This window comes from Argiope bruennichi, chromosome 4 (assembly GCF_947563725.1).
Source record: "Argiope bruennichi chromosome 4, qqArgBrue1.1, whole genome shotgun sequence".
Classification (NCBI taxonomy): Eukaryota; Metazoa; Arthropoda; class Arachnida; order Araneae; family Araneidae; genus Argiope; species Argiope bruennichi.
The window spans coordinates 49482101-49505452 of NC_079154.1; the positions used below are offsets into that span (position 1 = coordinate 49482101).

General features: G+C 29.5%; 1 protein-coding gene across 1 annotated transcript in view; it reads right to left on the reverse strand.

Moving 5' to 3' along the window:
• Nucleotides 1-5453: 5453 nt before the first annotated feature.
• The window catches only part of LOC129966561 (calcitonin gene-related peptide type 1 receptor-like), a 70893-nt gene continuing 52994 nt past the window's right edge, over nt 5454-23352 (reverse strand). Inside the window, exons 9-11 of the mRNA XM_056081010.1 lie at nt 11890-12019; nt 9119-9160; nt 5454-7087 (exon numbers count right to left, since the gene is read on the reverse strand). Coding sequence (XP_055936985.1) covers nt 6947-7087; nt 9119-9160; nt 11890-12019 — 313 coding nt within the window. The 3' untranslated portion in view covers nt 5454-6946. The remainder of the gene's footprint in view (nt 7088-9118; nt 9161-11889; nt 12020-23352) is intronic.

Below are 23352 nucleotides of genomic sequence, written 5' to 3' on the forward strand. Positions count from 1 at the left end.
AAAAATTATAATTTTGCTTTTAATTTGTTAAATATTAAAAAAAAAAACTAACTGTTTAAAGATGTAAATGTTTTTTCATTATTTCAAATATTTAAAAAGAGAAAATCCCATGAATTCATTTTGAGAGAATCTTTGAAAGTCTAAAAAGAAATATTATAATTTTACAATTGAGAAAAATAAAACGAATCGGTTATGAAAAGAGCATGTATCCCATTTCTTTTTTTTTTTCAGTCCAGATAATCTATAAATTAGTTGCTGAATGAACCATTTATCTTTCAGATGAAAATTACGTTTCATAAGTATAGTATAATAACGTTCGTTTCCGAAATCCCAGTATGGACAGAATTATAACACTAGACACAAGATAAGACTTAGATAGACACAGATAACAATTAGACAGAAAAACTGCCATTTTGTAGTGTTAAAAATAAAGCATACTTCATTTAACTATGAAACTGATAAAAAATTATGCCAAAATAATTTGTATTTTTTTAGGTATTACAACTTTATTACCGCATTAATCACGCGACGTACTTAATATAAAAATTATTATGAGTGAATACAGAATATTGCATTGTAAACATTATTTGCTGATTATGTGTACTTTTAAACATTTGTCATTGAAATTAAACAATCAAAGTCGGTATACAATTATTTTGTTTGAAATACAAACATATATTTAAATATTAACCAATTTTATATAATATATATATATTCCTGAATTGCCATTTTTAATGCTCTAAGAAATTGATTTGTACTTTCACTTTGATGCTAATGTAATGAAATTTCGTTTATAAACATATTGTGACTTATAATTACATGGGGTTTTTTTTGAAAAACTGTAACATTTTATAATATAATTTAGCAGAAACTTCCTGGATGTATCTTCAAAAATAAATTAACAAATTATATTTCCTGTTTCTCTATTTTAATATCACAGTCTTTAAATCAAAAAATAAATCCAAATTTTCAAATTCTGAACTATACAATACTAGCGAATGATACATTAAAAAATTATTATAAATACCTTGCAATATATATAAATGTAACAATAAACACATCATTACGTGCACACATATTGTATCTATATACTTCAAAGACCACCATAATCCAGGCACAAATGAAAAATGAAGGAATAATTTTAATTAATTAATCTGAATGAAAGGAATAATTTTAAATTTGATGTATTTCTAATTTGTTAATAAAAAGCTATTAAAAAATAATTTGGATTTGAGAGTACTATATTTGAAAAAATAATTTGGGCTGAATGAGTTTTAAAGAATTTAGACACTACTTTTTGTCTGAAATTAAAAATTGTAAATATTCAAAAATAATTTATTTTTAAATCATTTGTATTTTATTGCAGTATTCAAATGAATAAGAGAAGTTTCGCTGAGACAAACAGGAAACTATTTTTGGCAACATAAAAAGATTAGTGGAAGGAAGCCATAACAATTATTACATTATTCGGTTTATTATCTTATCGGTTAACAAAAGTCAGAACTGACTCTATTTTAGATAAAAAGAAAACGTATGCGAAAATCAATAGAAATAAGTCGCAAAATGCTCCTGATCGAAAGTAGGGATTTATAGATACTATCAATGAGTAAAAGAAATTAATGGATAAACATATATCAAAAGCTCCATAAATTTATTTTGTAACTTATTTAAGATTTTTAATTTAAAAAATGCAAACACACATATTGAATATCGTTTGAAGTTTGATTTTGCAATACATTTTGTGACAAAATAGATTAACAACTTTTCGCTATGTCTGTGTATTTAGACTAATATTGCCCTTATTGAAGCTATTCAATGAGCAATTCATTCATATTTTGTGTTGAATAAAATATGATATATATTTTTACAAAGATAGAAATAAATTACCGTATCATATTTTAATTCATTTTCCGGATACAAACACAGAGTATGCCAGATTTTATTTCAATTGAATTGCTTCTTCTTGTTTTGTTTTTAAAGCAGAATGTAAGATCATAAAATTTTCCTCCATTGTATATATTTTTTTAAAAGCGCCATCGACAACATCAAAAATAAATTAAAAGAAATTATTTTGCTTTCGTCATAAAAAGTACGATCTTTTTTTTTTTTGTTTCGATTAGTGGCAACATCATTATCACTTGTTAAAAATATTAAAATTTTAACAATTATTGTGAATTTACGAATTGTGACTTCTTTTCGTAAGGGATTACAGCTTACTAAAGATCCTATTTAGTACATTTAAAAAAAACTGTGTTGAAAATACTGTAAAAATGAGATTTGACTTATTACATTTAGAGAGGCTATGTTTAAAATATTTCATATAAATATTTCATTCAATATATCATGTTAAAAGCAGATTTGCATATAAGTGCTAAATTACTTTACTTTGATTAGTCATTAAATTTTTGCGACTTTATTAGAAAGAGACTGAATGAAGTTGGAAGCTGGCGAAAGAGCCTCTATATGATAAAGCAAGTGGCTAAAAATATGTGATGCCAAGATTATAATATAAGTTGTGTTCCTGTGCAAATCAAACGGCACGTGATCGGCAATTTTTTCCACCTAAATTCCTGATTTTTAAAACACCTAAAATAATAGCCCCTACAGCAATTTTTTTTGCTATAGAATTCCACACAGCTGTGAGTCTAGTCTATTTCCTGTTATTGAACTTCACATTGGTAAAAGAAAAATGACGAAGTCCATATAAATTAACTAATATATTTCATTATCTTTAATGATCAGAGAAGAAAGCCTTATTCTAAGCACTATTCTAAACAACTAACAGTAAAATTCTATCTCATTTTTAATTAGAGAATGTTAAGGAGATTTATCTTTACTTCAAATATTTTTTAATTACATCTGGAGAATTTTTATCTTTAATAGCATCAAAGACTCATTCTTAAGAATAAGAAATATAATCATGTTGAACCGATCTTCACTTAAATTATATTTCAAGCAAATTATATATAAAATAAATTATATTTCAAGAAATCAACTAGTGTCATGTCTTTCCTAAGGTTAAGGAAACTTCACCCTAGGATAGGAATGCTCAAAATACAATAGTGCAGCTGTTATTAAAAATTTCAATATTATTCCTAACATTTCAATATTGTCCTAGTTCATAACCGAGAAAATCTTAAAAATTAATAAATAATAAAAAATAAATTATAGAAATTAAATACTATAGTAATTGTTGTTAATAAAATTCTAGTAGCAGAAATGGAACTGGGGCTTAGTAATTTAGAGCTAAGTGAAGAATTATCGATTTTGACAAATTAGAATTAGGATTTTGACAAATTAACAGAACAATACAAAAATGAAACGGAAAAATCCATTAGAAGTATAAAATAAGAAATTACTAAATCTTATTCGATTATAGTAATTGATAAAGGAAAAAAAAAAGGAGAAATGAGATGGAAAAATCCAAAGGGAAGTATAAAATAAGAAAATAGGAAATCTTATTCGATTAATTGATAAAAAAAAGTAAAACTGAAACCTGGAGATAATCTTATACAGAATAATTATCGGTTTTCGAAAATTTGAACAAATGAGAACAGACCGAATTGAAAAAAAAGAAGAAAAAAAAAAAGAAATGATTAAAACTAGAATTTTGTAACTTTTAATGACTTACTCAGATCTCCATGTCTTTTGATCAAATCTGAAGCAAAAATAAGAAAAATATATTTTACCAGATGAAATAAATTCTATCGTAGTAAAAGAAAAATTCTGAACAGAAATGGCGAACAGTAAAATAAAGTAATTTAGTGACTAATCATTCATGCAAACGATTTTTGTTAAAAGAATAAATTATTAAATATTTCTTATTTTAGTGTGAAGAAAAAACGAAATAAAGAAATTTCGGATATCTGTAGAAATAACGATAAGCATTATTATTAAAATAATTCTTTTATAGTTTTTAATTGTCACACTGAAAAAAAATATTTCTTAAATAATTATTTAAAAATAATTTTTAAAAGCTTATTTTTATGAAAAATTTGATAATTTAAAATCCAATAATGTCAACAAAACAAAGAGTTACTATTGTAACCATTTGACTTCGTTGTTTGGGTTACCATTTTGGCGACAATAGTACACTAGAAAGTTTACGATAATCACATATTGTATTTCAGTAGGTTATGAATATCTGAGCTACAATAAATAATAAGACTGCTTTATCAACCACTTAGTGAAATCTTTTGATTAGAATAGATTTTCCCTAACTTGATTTTTTCTATAAAGTATTTTCAATTGACTTTCTATATAAATAAAAAAATTAAACCTTAGAATTAAAATATCGTACATCGTTGTATACAAAATTTTAACTTAAAATATGTTAGAAATTCAGAAATATTTTAATTTATCATACGTTTAAGGATGAAATAAATTTGTGAATGATTGAAAAATGGAAAGATTACTTGTTAACATTCAAAACACATTCATTCGTATGCATATCATTACAATAACTTTTCAGATAGAAATGAAAATCCATTCCAATACACTATGTGACCAAGTAGGAGAAGCATACACAAATTAATTATAAACTATCCCCAAAATTTTAGAAAATCATCTAGGTTCAATTATCTCTAATTGCTCCAACTTAATGAATTTCAACGGCAGTACACAAAGAAGAATTGTGATTCTGCCTCATACTTTTTTCTAAAAAATGAATTGGACATTATGTCTTTCATTTGAATTATTATAATTAAGTCTCTGAATTAAAAGCATCCGTTAAAAATAATGTCACGGTATTTTGCTTATAACTATAAAATATTTAGTAATACCGACAAACTTTTTCAGAAGTTTCTCGTTTTTTTAAAGTCAGATACTATGAATAATTCAAAAAAAAAAAAAATGTAGAAATTCCGTGATTTAATAGTCTCTTAAAATAAATTTTGGGAAGGAAAGTAAATATTTGATATTGTAATCATTTCGATTTTGCGTCATACTTACGTTATATACACCAAGCAATCGTTCTAAAACTTCCGAAAGCGAAAATTTCCGTAGCTAAAATGGCATCTATCTTAAATTAGTTGCACATTTTCTTTAAAATTATTGCAATCCGAGGTCAGTTTTTCTGCTTACCAAATAGTGTTTTATATTTATTCTTATATTTTTTATTTATTTACTGAAAAAAAGAATTTTAAAAGAAACAAATGAAAGAAATTTATTTACGGCAGTTCCAGCATAAAAAGTAAATTGTGTTTTGTTAAGGTATCCGATTAGATTCGGAGGGGATTTTTTCAAAAAAAAAATGTTATATGACGTTTTTTTATTAATATAAAATGAAATGATGAATAAAAGTGAAATTATTTAAATATATAAATAGATTTTGAAGGAAAAGCATATTTTGATGTAAATTTTAGCATTTACTTACAAAAACTAGAATTGTTCTAGAGAAACAAATTTTTACAGCTTTTCATTTTTCTTTGTAACATTAGATGTTTAATGTATCTTAGAGTGTAACTATTATCTAAGAATTATATTCAAAAATAAAATTTCTGCATGCAATATATGAAATTATCTATGAAATTTTGGAATTTTTTCAACAGCATTTACATTAAGTAATCTTAAATCCTCTTCTAGAGCCTTCAACATCAAATCCATAGTTCATTACATTCTGCATAACATAACGAGCACTAATTATAAATTTCATTAAGATATCTTGATTATTTTTTGAGATATGACGATGCTTGTACAGTAGAATTATGAAAAAAATTCGTTCGTCAGAAAATGAGTTTAAAGTTTATAAATGCATATAAATAATCATCAATTATGTGTTAATGGATTGTTAAAACTTGACTTCAAATTGAGATATAGACAAAACAAAGATATTACTGGAAACAGAAACATACCTTCTTTTTTTAAAAAAAAAATGCCAATTTTCATCCAAATTTATATTTTTAATCTAGTCGGATACCTTAAATAGTCAATTTGAAGGGCAAAATCAGTAATATCTTCCAGTCCTCTCCCTTGGATCCAGCAAATTTACCAATAATCAGACTACAATTTCACGCTCTTGAGCGAGAAATTGTCCTCCAGCAAACTGGCTATAACATAACAATTCATCGAAAGGTTTGTCGCATTTATCATTTTTTCACAGCAAATTGTTTCACAGTGCTTATATTGCCAGAAAACCTGAGATAGGTGGTGTTTTCAATTTCATAACATAATGATCCGTCATAAAATTAGCCAAAAATCTTTCATCTGTCTATACATACTGACATCTACAGTAAAATAAGAAAATAACACACATACAAGAGACACTTTTCTATCCTTTGATGTAAGAATAGTTCCTAACATATAACAAATATGTTCAAGAATCGAATTTCGACATCATAACTGCCAATGACTCTTTGAGTAATCTGTAACATCATAACTGCCAATGGCTCTTTGAGTAATCTGTGGCATCATAACTGCCAATGGTTCTTTGAGTAATCTGTAACATCATAGCTGCCAATGGCTTTTACAGTAATCTGTAGCATTATAACTACCAATGGCTTTTAAAGTATTCTTCGATTCTTTTTAAAGAAAAAGAATTGAAAATTTTCTTCATTCCACATTAAAATACCTTCCGTTGTATTTGAAGAAAGTTGGCACATCCACCATGGAATCAATTCCTGCGTTCATGATATGCATCAAGAGCACTGCGCAGTTTGGTTTTATAATCATATTGAAAAAGGAAAAAGGTTGTGGCACTAAAACATATGAAACGAATGCAATTAAACACAAGTGACACCCACAGTTACACTTGTCATGTATATTTGATGATATTAACTCCACTAAGCACAGTTGTTTCCTTATACCATAGATCCATCATTTACAATACAAAACCAGCTCGGCCACTCATCAGCTTTAAATCCAAAGGCTTCTGCTTTTGTCAGCACTTTCTTGTATTTTTCACTAATGATTCCTTGCATTGAATGGTTTCAAAAAGTACGAGATGTTTTCAAGTTAAAGCTGTTTCCTCCTCGTGTGGAGGTGGTGGTGGTAGTTGAGTGGTGAGACTGGTGGCCAGAACTCGAGAAGAACGATGTCTCCACGTAGAAGACCGTCTTCGAGTATATGCCCTCCTAAGAACGGACTGCACCTGAAAAAAAATTCTTAGAAACTTAAATAGAACTAGATGAATTTTACTTCCATAAAAGCTGCATTTAAATATCTAAAAAATGATTATCAAACAAAGAAAAAAAAATGTCAAAACTAGGAAAATTCCTGGAATTTGAAGAACGTGCGGTTTTTTTATATTAAACAAAAAAAAACGACATTTTTTTTTTCGTCAAGTAGTTGGAATATTTAAAAAAATTTCATAATACCTATTTGTGGACTTCCGAAACCAGAAAATGGAGAAAAAAAATTGACATATTCTGAATAGTAATTTTGGTTTTAGTATACAATTTTTATAAATGACAAAACAAGGAGTGAAAAGAAAAGAAAACTTTCCGTTAGGATTCGGCAATGAAATTGCCTGAAGAATTTTTTTTTCATTCAGAAAAATTGAACGAAATTCTTTTTACTTTAGTAATAAATATAAAACTATGTTGTTATTGATTATGTTGTCTTTGCTATTAATAAAGAAGAAAGTATCTGCTTCTTTTGGTGATTTACAGGCCAGACCGTTTCAGTGCCAAATTTGGCACAAATGAATTTTAGATAGAGCAACATTTTAGAAATTTTGATTAATTAAAGGTTAAGAAAGATATTTCATTTCCACCGTGATAACTGCAGAAAATCAAAATCTACATAAAACTAATTGTCTGATCTTTTAAAATTAAAAAACTAAACTTATGACAATAACTTTTGTATACACCAATTTAGCTGCTGCAATATTTTTCTAACATTTGACAATATTCAAAACTATTTTTTGTAGGATTTTTAACAATACATTACATTCTTGTAATGAAACAAATCGTTTCTTTGTTTCATCAAATATTTCACCGTGTGATTTGCTTTCGGTGTTCAAAACTAAAGAAAAAAATTGTTTATTATATGCAAAGTTTATATACTGAATAAGAAAGGAAAGTTTCAAGACTACGAAGAACAACATGCAATTAGAAGATAGAGCAGAGGTTATATTTTCGACAGCACAAAGGGCTCAACTCTATGTACAGATCCATAGGAATATACAGTGGCAACATTTGAATTTTTTTTTATTTTCTAAATTTTATAAAAATGTGAGTGTATGTGTGTGTCTTTCAGCCCTGAGTTTATTCTATTCACATTAATTTTGTTTTGGTAAACTGCATGAGAGATTTAATTTAAAATTGTTTTTAAATTTACAAAAGCTATCGTGAAGCAACTAAGAGTAATGTTTATGCAGTGAAACTCCAATTTTTCAGGAAAGTTGGAGAGCTGAATCCAATCAGGATAATCAAATATCTATATAAATTGATAACAAACGAAAAAAGTTATATCATGGAGGAAACACACGAAATTTGCTTATAAATACATTTTGCAATCATTAATCATTTGATTAATGATTGCAAAATGTATTTATAATGTTTTGATTAATCATTTGATTAATGTTGCAAAATGTATTTGATTAATGTTTTTGCAATCATTAATTAAATGATTGCAAAAACATTATTGCCCTTTTACTACATTAAGATATCATTGTATAAACATATAATAAAAATTAGTCGTTTTCCTTTTTTTACTCGGGAAAATATTGTTTGAGGATTTCTTTTTCAATTAAATCTGCCGGATAACTGAAGTTCAGATAATTGAAATTATACTGTATTATCAAGCAGGATCAAATGAGAACTCGACAACAATGTAACTCAATGTGTAAGTAACTGATGAAGTCAATTGGGATATAAAGGTGGAAATAAAACAGTTAAGTTTGTAAAAGTATAGATACTTTATTCTTCCTGAATAATTTTTCATTTAAGATACAACAAATATTCGATATCATTGTGAATATTATTAAAATTCCTCTCCTTTTAGAAATTCAGACCTGTTTTGAATTATTTCAGGACTAGTTATTCAATACCAAGAAAATCTTATTCACTGCAAGTGCAAGCCAAGTACATCGACAAGATACAAATTGTGCTTTTAAGAAATCGATGTCATTTATTGAAAATGAAATAATATGTGCACAAAGAAGGAAACTTTAACTTACCTCAGAATTCAGGAAACAATACAAAACGGAAACAAACAATCCCTATGAAGACCAAGAAAAGAAAATTAGAATGAAAACTAAAAATATAAAAAAATAAGCGACCTAAAATTCTTTACATATAAAATAGATAACTGGCATTTTTCATCATTTCTAATCCTTACACAAGTAGAAGGGCAAGATATCGATCCATGGTCATTAATTCTGACAAGCAGAGTCATTATATTCTTAAATCGGAAAGAAGAATCTTTTAAATGAAACAAGCAGATATGGGAGAACAGAAATTAACTATGACATTGCCAAATAAGCAGCCCAACGGCTTAAGATACGATGATTGTAGCACCTATCGTATAACAGGGATCATAAATTTCCTTTTAATTGTGCTCTTAATTAAAATTGTGCCAGTATGCTCAGGTTTGGCACTTGTGTTATTAAATCGAACAACTTAAATCTTTAATTAAAATTAATTAGAATAATGATCTCAGACAACTCAAACTGACAACTTAGATGAAGCTGCGTTGTGTAATATAATAACCGACCAAATTGTTTTGAATAAAATATTAATGTATTTTAAAGTAATTGATAAGTTAAATAGAATATAATTTTGGATAACAATATTTGATATTCTATGTGATAAATACTGCGTTTAGATCTATAATTTTTTTTAATTTCCTGGTGTTTCCAAAAACAAGTGGAAATATGTACATGCCATTCATTGGTGATTAAACATTCATTGCTTATTAAATAGTAGGTATTCACTTCTACATAGATTAAATGTTTCCCTTGGCTACCGTTGTTGAGCTACAGCCTAATAATTTGCAAGCATCAGCCGATGAATTTCTCATTAATACTTCCTCTATTGAATGCTTTATTATTTGTTTTTTGCTGCAATTGTCGCATAACTTCCTATATCGAAGTCATGTAGTGAACTTAAACCATGATTGGCTTGCTATCGGTAATATTCGATATTTAATGCTCTTTTAAAGAAATAGGTATTACAATTTCGACAATACTGTTTGACGTTTTTACATGATATAAAAAATGATATCCTTAATGCTTTTGTCCAAAATAGCAAAACCATGGTGTCATTCAATGGCCATTTCATTGCAACAATTCAATGTTTTCAACTATTGTTTTCTAACCAATCCCACAAATGTATATTTGACGGAGCATACTATTTTCAAAAATTATGTATGTTTATCTTAGATGGTGTAATTTTTACGAACAGTTTAAGAAATAATATAATGTCAGATATGTCAGAAATAATATAATGTCATATATGTCAGAAATATTATAATGTCATATAAAGTCATTCATGACATTAAAAAATAAGACTGGGCGGATCCAATAGTTAGATGAACATTAAAATGGCGACTTTGCTGTGCGCTCTGTGTTTATTCTCATACTAAAATGTCATTTATTCCAGCTTTTATAAAAATTTAAATGTGAACCGCATTTCTGACGAGAATTAAATAATTATGTAACTGTAATAAACACAACATTTCAAAGTGACGACGAAAATATAGTAAAATTTAACCTTGCTTGTCATTAATAGTTAGAATTCTATTTATATTGATAAACTCTAAATTAAAATACCTTTTCGGCAGAATAAAAAGCATTAAAATTTATATATAAGCTCATATATTTATATTAATATTATAAAAGACGCCTAGACTTCGAAATGATAAGGAGTACAAATGGAAAGATTAGGAGCACAAAATTGATTTGGAATCACCTAACAAATTCAAGATCAGAAATACCATCTTCATAGGATAAACGGCGTTATATGGAAACTGAAATGCACAAAATTCCCATAGAAAATAGCATTTATAAACCGCTCACTGAAGATAAGCGAATATTTAGACATTGAACTGGTTGACATGTATTTCATATCTCCATATCTGAGCGGTGGGAATATTTCATATTTTTTTCAGAAATTCCTGCCGAAACGTTTTGAAGGATATACAAGGTGATCACAAAATCCTGTATTTACAAAGAAAATTTATTAAAAGAACTATTAAAGATATAGACATACTTCTTTGATATTTTGCTCCTTAATTTAAGCAGGGGTTTTTTTTGCCATAGTATTAATAAACTTCAACATACATCGAAGAACTGAGGCGAAATATTCTTTTCAAAATTGAAGCAAGAAAACTGATATTATAATGTAAGGAAAGCGACAAAAAAAATCTGTCATTTTTTTTTCCTACTAAACTTAAGAGAATAGTAATTTTTATATCTTTCTTTTTATTAATTTGAAAAAAACGTTAAGCTAAAAAGCAAAATTGGTTGGCAAGTAAAATCAAGACACAAATCTTTCAATAAAGGGATCGGGCTTCAAATGTCTGCTTCATGTTAAAATAATTCTCTTACCATCTATAGTTAATTTAGATGTACGAGTCCAGTTTCATTATAATTACTTAATGTTATTGCATAATATCGAACAATATTGTTCAATATTTTACAATATTGTTCAATGTTTTACAATATTGTTCAATATTTTACAATATTGTTCAATATTTTACAATATTGTTCAATATTTTACAATATTGTTCAATGTTTTACAATATTGTTCAATATCGAACAATATTGTTCAATATTTTACATGTCAGAAATCTCTGGAATCAGAAAAAAAAATCTGGTTATAAAGGGAAATGGCTTTGAAAAAACAACATTTAAAAAAACTTTATGACAATGAAGAAAAATAACTCTTAAAATATCCTTTACCATGATTTTCATTGATATACAAATTTAATTCATGGGGAAATTTTTACCTGTGACGACTGGAGGAGTGCGTTGACGAGCATGTAAAAGGGCTCCCATCGACCTCCGGGGTTGACGCAGAACAGCAGGTGAGTGACACCCAGTAGAGGGAAGAGCAGCAAAGTAGCACGTACCGCCTGTCTGAGAAGCAAAAATATAAAACATCCGTATCTCTTAAAAGGCTTCTCAGCTGTCGCAAATTTACTTAATTTGATTTAAACATTATTACAGTATGGCTCTGATGAGTTGGTGGCTGCTCTGATTTTCAACGGAAAACGAGTGAGATAAACGAAAACATCTGCTGTGAGGGAGAAAAGTATGAAACGGAGAGGGGTCATGTTTAATTAATGAGGTTCTAACAAATACGATTACGCTTTTCATTTATTACTACTGATATTTCTGAGCAAGTTTAGCTTTATGAAGGAACGAAACACAATCATATTGGACAAATTTTGTTCGCATCCGTTTCTTAATTTATCAAAATTGACATGTCTGGTATCGTATAGACATTTTATCACTACTAGTAACTCATCAAAGCCGAGTTATATTCATAATCAACATTTTTAAATTCAAACTTGTAACAAATTTTTATAATTTCTTACTCTAAAAATTACTTTAGTCAGAATGTAAAGCTATTATAAATGCATTATTGTTTAGTAGGGGAATGGAATAGCAGAGAAGTTTAGTTATATTAACGTCCCGTTGTAAAGTAACACTAGGGCTATTTTGGGACGGACCTCGTAATTTTGAACCGCGGTCAGATGACGAGGACGACACCAGTGCTGGCACCCCCCTCTCCACACCACACCAGCGGGAGGACTTTTGGCATGACGGATTTAACGTGCAACAGACCCCCTTACACGACGGTTCGTCGGTGGAATCGGGTCTCGAACTTGAAACCCTACGGTTCACAAGCCGAGACCTGACCACCAGGCCACCGCGGCCTTGGAAGAGCAGAGAGAGGATTGTTTTAATCTTTGATGATTTAAGTTCATCAGTTGATGTATTAGGAGTTTACATGATAAGAAATTATGAGTAAAAATCATATACAAACTATGAGAAATAAGTTTCACATTTAAAAAAAAATAAGAAATTAGAGTTTTCTGTTTTAAGGATAAAAGTATGTTAATTTATAACAGATATACATTAATAGCTAATAATAATACTTATTATTACAACAAATAATTTTTTTCAAAAGCATAAGGATATGAATTATAATAAATTTGTTTAATTTATAATAAATTTGTTTAATTTATTAATTCATTTCTTTAAAACTATCAGTTAATACTTAACATTTTCCTTCTGAAGTTTTTAATGAGTTGATGATCTAAAAAGGAATTACTTATACTAAATCTTTTATTTATTCATTCTTCAATTATAGTAAATATAAAATTCTTTTATGCAAAGATAAATTAAATCGTCATGAAAAAACATTGCGATTACACTTCAAGGAGCAATTGGGAAAAATTACCGAATAATAATAAGATATGTTGCTCAAATAAAAATTATTTTCTACGAATTGCTTGTTTCAGCTTTCTAAAATTAATAGAAATATCCACCGCTTTATTGAAAATATTTTTATAATAGTTTTAAAGAATGTTTATTCGCTTTCAATAAAATACTCGCCTTAATTCTTCGAAAATAATCAAAACGCCCACCATCAGAATAACACATTGTTATATTTTATTCACTCCTGCCAGTTACATGACATCAGCAGTCAGACCACCTGCCGATGCAGTTTTTCAGATTCTATACATTGAATTTAAACTTGCTTTTGTGGAGAATATTTCTTTCTTGTACCACTGCAGGAAAGTTACAATAAGTTTATTTCAGATTCAATGCCTTTCGAAATAAATAAAAAAAGAATAGATTTTTAAGAGCTTTTATTCAGTTTGACATGTTTCATATTTGAAAAGATGGAGTTTTGTAAAGATTTTTTACTTACTTTGTAGTATACGAAAGTTCTGAAAGTTTTACAAAGTTATGTGATTCCGAGAGAGATATAATATTCTAATGCTTTAGGAATTTATATATTATCAGATACTAGTTGATTTTAGCAGAATTTTAATTCCATGTAAAATGCAGTAAGTGGCAAGGAATTTGAGTATGAACAATTTCAAGATTTATTGATATTTACAATAAGGAATTGTGAAACGTATTTAAATTAAAAATAAAAGAATTTTATTAGAGTTTTTTTTTATAAATGTACTAAAAGCAAAATAATTAAAAAATAATAATAACTTAAATATGAAAACCAAAACAAAATAGTAAAAGCGTGAGGCACTGGAAAGAATAATATAAAAATTTAAGTGTTGGTAAATTTTATTAAAAAAAACACCCATCAGCAGAAGTGATCCGCCCAAAACTTTCTCACATATTCTCTAATAAACGTGTCATGCCAATGAACGTCTTACATGGCATTGGCATACAACAGTTACGAAATATTAACTTTTGGCGTGAATTCAGCATTTCTACTAAATTTATCGTGTCATTCTTGGTGAATTATTTGCGACTTAGTTTTTTATTTCAGGATTTAATATCCAAAAATCGAATTTCTCTTTTAGACACGTTTTACAAACCGATTGAAACAAAAATTTGACAGGTAATTGCATTTGAAATCACAATACCCAAAACTAAATTTGATATATTTAAGTCATTGCATTTTTTTAATTATCTGGTTTACATATTTCTAAAAGTACAGACAGACAGACAATCAACCTGTCATTGGATCTGGCTTAAAATTTGACAGATTGTCTACACTATAGATTTTAAATCTGTATGCAGAATTTTATTCATCTAGCTCTCATTGTTTTGTAATTATCATTTTAACTTATATTCAAACAACCGATCAGACAGACCGGTTGTTTGAATATAAGTTAATAAGACTTTACTCCAAAGTTTTATAGAAATCAACAGTTTAGGTGTAATAAAATCTTCTGTATCAGGTCCGTGTGAAACACGGAGTTTCATTAGAATCTCGAAGATGAATTTTATGACGATAACTATAATTGCAATATACAACATACTCTTTTTCAGAAAATGTACATCGAGCAACTTCAGTATTACTAAATAACAGGTGAATACAACATTTCCAATTTATACTTTACCCTAAAACAAAATACAACATATAACATATTTTGGATGCTGAAAACTAGTGTTGTAAATAGGCATATCAATATTTACTGTTCGTTTCCTTATCCTCAGATGACCACTTTTTGACGATTCTATCTTACTAAGGGGTGAAACGCAGAAGGATGTCCGCATTTTCGGAATTCAATTTATTGTTAAATGTAAGCATCTCTTCCTTTAATCTTATCTCTTACCCCCATTTTGTCGAATTAAACCCATCCTAACGCATATACAAAAGCGCTGAGGGTTTTAGAATCCGTTGTCAAATAATATTTGATTTTATCAGTAGAATAGCTTCGCTGAAATTCTGCAAGAAACATTTGAAAATTTCATGCCCAACTTTATTTTTATACTTCTTCATTTTTACAACACCTCTGTTTGAAATGCCAAGACAAAACCCACCCACTACAGAGCCAATGTATACTTTTCCTGGTTGTTGAATGAATGAATGCAGACAAAGACTAGAAGAACTTCACATTGAGCTATTCAATTTCCAGAATGGTAGAAATGCCCCAAAATCTACAAAACATTTATGATAATTGTCCAGATGGATCGGAAGCTTGTGAAAGTTAAAAATGGTTTACAAGCATTAGGTGGGGTAATTTTGGAGCTTATGACTCGCTTCATCCAGGAAAAACCTTTTACTAATATTTTATGAATAAAAGTAGAAGGTATTAGATTGTTCAGAAAACAATTTCATTTTTTCCCAACAAAGGTCTTAATTGTATTTTTTTTCTCAGCCAACTTCATACTTAAGCTTTATAATCATTATACATTTTGACAGCTGATATAGCAAATCTTGCTTCTTAAAACGTTTGATTGATTTTACGTTTTTGATTGCTACATTTTCAAATATAAAAAGTGAAAAGCAGCATTTTCGGCATATTTTACTTTTTATTATTGAAAAGATAAAAGTGCTGTTATCATAAAAGATGAAAGTGCTGTTGAAAAGATAAAAGTGCAAGAAAAAAATTATCTGATGTGTATGCAGAAGATGTATTGAAAGAACACCAGTGCCAAAACTGGCTTTCAAAATATCTATCCGGCCATTTTGATGTTGAAGATGCACACGTTCTGGAAGACCAGTTGAAGCTGATTAAATCATAATAGATATTAATTATGGCAAACCAACGAATAAAAACTCGTGAAATCTCTGAGAGATTAAATTTATTGAATTCGATCGTTTATGATAATTTGAAACGCTTAGGTTTAATCTCAAAGCTCGACATATGGGTTCCTCATGTTCTTACGGAAATAAATTTGTGCAGTCGCGTTATCGTCTGTGATTTGCTTCTCAAACATCAAGAAAATCATCCATTTTTGAAGTGCGTTATCACTTACGCGAAATAATATGTCTACAACAATGTTAAACGTAAGAAATTACGGAGTAAAAAAAAAAGATGAATCAGCTCAAAGGAATTCAAAAGCCGATATTCATTTAAAAAAAGTGATTATCTATTTAGTGGGATTTCATAGGAATCATTTTTTTTCCGAGATTCTACTAGACAACACAACGATCAAATCTGAAGTGGTGGTCTGCTGGACAAATTGAATGATTCAGTTAAGCAGCAAAGGCCAGAATTGATCGATAGAAATGGTGTAGATAGGGTAAATCTCGAATTATCTCATCAAAATAATGCGAGACTTCATACAAGTTTGGTAATTCTCCGAAAGCTTTTACAACTTGGATAGGATATACTGCCGCACCCATAATATTCTCCAGATCTGGCACCTTCTGATTATTACTTGTTCCGGTCTCTACAAACTTTTTTAGACTGTAAAACCTTTACTTCAAATGAGGAGGTCAAAAATCACTTGAATTAGTTCCTTGCCAGCGAAGAACAAAAGTTTTATGAGCTTGGAATCATGCTACTGCTAGAAAGATGGCGAAAAGGTATTGGACTAGAATTGACAGTATATAATTTAATAAAATGTTTATTCACTATAAGAAAATCTTCTTTCCTTTTTATAAAAAAAAATATTTTCCGAACCACCTAATAATTTTTTTCAAACCATCTAATAGTTATTAGATGAGCTTAGTAAATTTAGCTTACTATTAAGCAGTATGGTCAGAATTGGCTCTTGCGCCATTAAAACCCACAAAGCTTAAAGTGTATTTTAAATAAATTCTTATTGTTCAGAAAAAAAAATATCTGGATTCAACATACACTGCCGAAAAGAAACTTTTATTCAATAGCCTGTAATTGATTATTTCAGTGATATAATACAATAGCATTCATTTGTTATTTAGTAACTGTAGAAGATAAACGAATCTTTATAATGACAGCCTAAACATAAAAGACAACAATTTTATCGGGATCGAATCCCATTAGATGCCTAAAAGCCAGGCTTATATTAGTGGCAGACTTCCAACAAGGCGACTATCTGAGGTCGCAGACATATTGAGTAAAAAAATATTATTAGCCTAGTTTCCAAACATAGGATTGGGATAACATGAACACTTTTTCTTTTATAATTGGTCAGATTTCTATATGTTTATCATATACTTCGTTATTATAGTATGTATGAACACCAAGCGCATGCTTAAAGATAATTCTGCACAACCATAGGTGCCATCCAGACATTATAAAGAAATAAAAACATGCATTTTTACAAAGTTGCTAAAACAGCCTAAAATGAATGATTAATATGACAAGCTAAAAATGCATTGAAATGCAAACCTAAATTGGCCAATTTATTAAAACAGGATCTTTATAGCCAATATTCACACACAAGAATGTCTGTTGGATAGTTAATGAGCATAACAGCTAGTCACAACAATCCCTGTTTATACGACTTAGTTCTGTATTAACGGGGTGATTGGCTATAATTTTAAAAAAATCGCAAAATGTCTGAATCTACCACTGTTCTAGAAAAATACTGCTATTCAGTTTAATGAAATATTAGGAGTACAGCCAATTCTGAATTGCTGAAATCGGGTTGAATTTGAACGTCAAAGTTTTATTTTCAATAAATATGTCGAATAAATGAAGTTTTAATCCAAAAGTATTCTGTTCTTGTTATCGGAAAAGATGGTATTCTACAGTTTAAGAATGTAACTTCCCACATAGAAAAAAAGTAGCTGAATAAAATCGAAGAATTTGGATATAGAATACTATCTTACCCATCTTAATTGTTTGACATCGCATCATCTAATTATCATTCATTCAGGACATCGAAACTTTTCTGGAAAGGAAAATTTTTTCGAAATTTGAAAGACTTATTCAAAAATGAAGTTTCTAATTTCTAATCTTCTTAATGAAAAACCATAAATTTTTATTCTACATATTCTCTCTTTCATTCTACGAATTTATATGCATGTTTTAAATCGATTTAAATCGTAATTATTTTGCTAATTTTTATCTTAATTTAGCTCAAGTTAACTTCATTCATATGCTCTCTTATTTCCTGACCCAATTCCCGCTTTTTTTTTAATTACTTCTAAAGCGCTTAACAAAATTGCTAATACTGTCGTGTTCACGCCAGAAACAAGGAGATAAAAATCCCTAAAACTCACACATACCTTGCAAAGATACCCAAGATTCCTTTTTCTATGTCTGCACGAGCCAAAGAAATTCCTATCAGAAACTTAAAGTAAAATCACTGCAGGGAGAAATTTCGGCCACTTTGCTCTTCTACCGCAATGTTAAAAGAGGCCAATTTATTTGCTTCTTCCTTGTACATAATAGTCTCAAGTGGTGAAATAAATCGAAGTTAAATTTAAAAAGTATCTTCGAAAAAAAATTTTAAATTATGTAATGTTTCAAACTTGTTATGCTGCTTCCCAGCACGGTTAGTTCTATCACCGGAAAGACCGATTTACAATCATCTGCTCGGGTACCGAATCAGTAATCCCAGAGCTTGGCGACAAACTTGGCGAACTTTGACGACAAAATGGATAATGCTGGAAACTTCGAGAATTTCAACGATTCATCCAATAGGAGCTGAGATACACCTGATTATCCCAGAAGGTTCTAGGCCTGCATCCCGGGAACTATAAGAGGATGGTAGTCTCAATCTGCAATAAACTAGATCGGAAGCGTAGTCGGAGTCTAGACAAGTAAGGAGTCCCCGAGAGGATAGCGAAGCAACGGCTGAGTACCAGCGTTGTGTGGAACTCAAGCTAATACTGAAATAAGCTGTATGCCGAGTCTTTATGCCTATTGTGGAAGCAGCATTAGGTTGTGTCTGGAATAGCCAGTTGTGTGGTAGTGAGTCGGCAGTTGGATACAGCTAAAGTGAGGAGACAGTGGAGAAATTCAGCCGTTTGGAGAGACAGTAGAGCGAAGCTCCGAGGATCCCATCTCCTGCTGAATTCTGTCTGGCCGTTTTGTGTGCTGTGGTAGAATACTACTTGTGGGCTACTGTGTAGTTGTAGTGTGCTGCTGTGTGTACCTCTCGGCTGTATATAGTAGTCGTCTTTGTATTTGTCGTCTGTGCCTTTGTGTTTAATAAACGTTGTTGTTGCTCTCGACTGAGGCCTACCGATTGTTCTTACACCATACACCCACTATAAACGAACCCGGTGACTTTTGCGGACTTAGCAGTAGTTAGTAGTAGAAGAAATCCGTAACAGTATATATATAAAGTTTTTAAACTTTTATAGTATTTTTTAAAAAATAATTTTAATAACATTATGTATTTCAATTTGGTGAAAAAATACAACAGTGCCTGCCTTTCAGTTCTTCTGATTCAATAATGAAAGTAATATCACAAAATAAATAAACTTTTTCTTTCGAATTCCTGAAAAGCACTAAGCTGTAATAGTTCCACTTCAAAGTTTTGAGATCAAAATTGTATTATGTACCAAAAACTTCTCTCCACTTTCCAGAAACTACTTAAAGGAAAAAGAAAATTGAAGCAAAGAAATAAGATTGTTTAAAAAAAAAAAAGATTTGTTCATGAAGTATTTAGGGATAAATTAGAAATAGTCATCAAAGGAATACAACTGGGGTTTCTTTATTCAAAGGGAAATCTATGCTGTTTCGTCAAAATTTATGTAAAAGTTTTCTTCTAATTCGAATATTTTCACTCTTGTATCTCTACCTTATCTCGTAACTAATCTATTTTGCTTTTGAGTAATCTCTTCTATTTGCCCCCTCTTCAACGATTCTTCTAAACAAAAAAGATTTTGTTTAATCAATACGGTTAAGTGCTTAGTTTAATTTAAGGATAATTCGCCTCAAATAAACAAGATAGCATTTATAAGCTCCATTTTTAATTTTGCAATTTATTCCTTTTTGTTTTATAACAATATTAATTCTAAAAATAAAATTAATGATAACAACAAACAGAGAATTTCGTTTAAACTTACGAACAAAGCTAATAATAATTTATTTCATGTCTGCTTTTAATGATGTTTTGATAAAAAAAAAATGCAGAAACAAGAAACTTTGAAAGAGTTAGAATTTATTTTATAACTTTTAAATGAGCAATACTGGTATATATAAAAATTTATTTGTTTCGTTTATCTCGGAAACGGCTCAAACGGTTTAGATCAAGTTTTATATTTAAATAAGGTTTTGCTTTTAAAGTTTATTTATATAAATGTCTTTCCTGAAAAATCGCGATTTTACACACACATAAAAAAAACTTTTTTTATGATTAATTATTAGAATAAATATATTCAACTTCCGCTCCGAAGTGTGGGCAGTGTAGAATAGTGGTCAGAACATGAAAGACGCGTGTGTTGTGTGCCCTTGGTCGCATTTTTTGCTTTATTTTTTTATGCATTATTACTTATTTAAGTTTAATATTTTTGCCTTTTACGTTTATCCAATATAGGTGTCTGTCCTGAAAAAAAAATGCGATTTTACATACAAAAAAAATTCACTTTTTTATGATTATTAGAACCTTTTTCAGTCTGGTATAATGTTGACAATGTCATATAGCGCCATCTCGGACCCGATTTCACCATGTTAAAACTGAGTGTAAGTTCCAAAACATAAATAGGCCGCGTTGGCCTGGTGGTCAGGTCTCGGCTTGTGAACCGTAGGGTTTCAAGTTCGAGACCCAATTCCACCGAAGAACCGTCGTGTAAGGGAGTCTGTTGCATGTTAAATCTGTCATGCCAAACGTCCTCTTGCTGGTGTGGTGTGGCGTGGAGAGGGGGGTGCCAGCTCAGGTGTCGTCCACGTCATCTGACAGCGGTTCAAAATAACGAGGCCCGTCACAAAATAGCCCTAGTGTTGCTTTACAACGGAACGTTAATATAACTAAAACTAGAAACACCAAAATATAAGTAATAGTAGATAAACTGTAATATTAATACAGTAATATAACAGATTGTTTCGAATAACATATTAAACTAAGTGCATTCATGATTTTTTTTTTTTACTTAACTGATCAGTTTATGTGTAAGATTGAAAAATATTCACATGTAATCAGTATGTGATTCGCATCTAAATATTTTCCCCGAAAAAAACACGATTATATATATATATATACCTCTTAAACATCAGGCTTGTACGTTATATGTATACCAGATTTTTGCTTCTAAAGTGTATAAGTTAAAAATTAAGTCACTTAAACAGGCTTTAATTCCATACAAAAAAATGCACAAAATCTACAAACACATCAAATCAATTTTCATAGATTCTTAATTGAAAAATAAAATCACATATTTCCGAAACATAAGGTATTTTATCATTAGATAATGGAGAACACAAAAGACAAAGGACGGCAACAACAAAGGACAACTAAGAAATTAAACAATTTATTCCATGCTCTTTCCTTTCCTATTTCATTAATAAGATATCGGATTTAAATTAGCATTCAGCTTCACTTCTCACACGAACGTATGAAAACACAATTATAGAATTTATTTTCATGTTTTAATCCTTTACGTTTTGTGCCATTACAAAAATTACTTTGCGCGCCTCTAAATGATCCGCTGAATATCCCCAGGGGAACATACGAAATATTGTGTGTCTCAGTTTTAATCGTATGTTCAGTCATGTGCGATAGTTGAAAATAAAGCTTTAAATCTATAGTTACAATTTTAAAATGAAAGCGCTTGTGATGATGTTTTTCCTTACGTCATGACAAGTATACGATGTTCTCAAGAAAAGGGTTTAGAATGTGTTTGTTCTGAATGCGGAGGAGTGGCGTGAAGAAGTAAGAAGCTTCCATCTTTCATCCCGCCGAAGCAATGGAAAGTAATGAACTTCTTGTATTTGTAAACGCTCTTTTCTCACTTCAATTATCTAACAGCTTTTGGCGATTATTTTTTTTCCTGGAAAGAAAGTCAGCTAAATTTTTTTAAAAAATATTATTACAACCTTTTCCTTTATTTATAAATGCCATACCATAAAAAGATAAACATATGATATTTTTAAATCTGATCTGAAATCTAATTTTATCTCTCATTCGATACATCTACAATGATATATTTTTTCTAAACTACCAAGAATCGGTTTTCGTTTTAAGAAATCATCAATTTCTCATCATTGCAAAATTCTATGTTGCGATTTATGGCAATTTTTCTGGAAATAATGCACCGTCTGTAGGTGTTTAATATGACAAAAATGAAAATTCAGCACCTACTTTTCTCACGATGGCCGATTATTCAAGCTCCGTTTGACTATAAAAACGAAATAAAAGTAAAAAAAACCGAGTAAATTTACTACCAAAAATTATGTACAGACAAGGCTACTTTCAGGCAAAATCGCTGTGATGATTCAGGCTTTTGTCATGATAGAGGGTAAATATAACAAAGTTGATGCCAGTAATGTGAAATGGGTCTTAGTGTTTCTTTGAAGCTACTCATTAATCTGGAATGATTATTTTTGATATCTTAACCAATTTCTTCATTTCAGGTAAAAGATGAAAATTTTAGCAATCATCACCTCTGAAGATGGAGGCGTACAAGGATCCAATACGGTCACAACAGAATATCCTGTTCAAAATGTTCATCAAGGCGTTCGAAAGAAGCGGAGGATGCTGGAATACCAGGAACTAGCAGACCAGCATATAAAAACTGTGCCTTGATAAAATGGATATTAAAACATTCCTGCAACGTACTCTTTTCTTAAAAGAAAATTCACAGATTTACCGAAGTAATTCAGAATTTCAAATAACCAATTTTACTGACCAATTTATTTCTAATAAATGCTTTGCGTTTTTTGTTATAGAGTTCACTTGCAGTCAAACAATTACACAGACGTTTTTTGTTATCTGAATGTATTTCGTTCTAAATTTGATAGATATACAAATCTGGTTTTAAATCACTATGCCGAATTTCATCAGCCTATTTCAAAACATTTTCCAATATCTTGTTCACATACAGAATGCCTAAACGGAACTTAATAATCAACTTTTATTCATGCAAGGTAATATGTATGTAC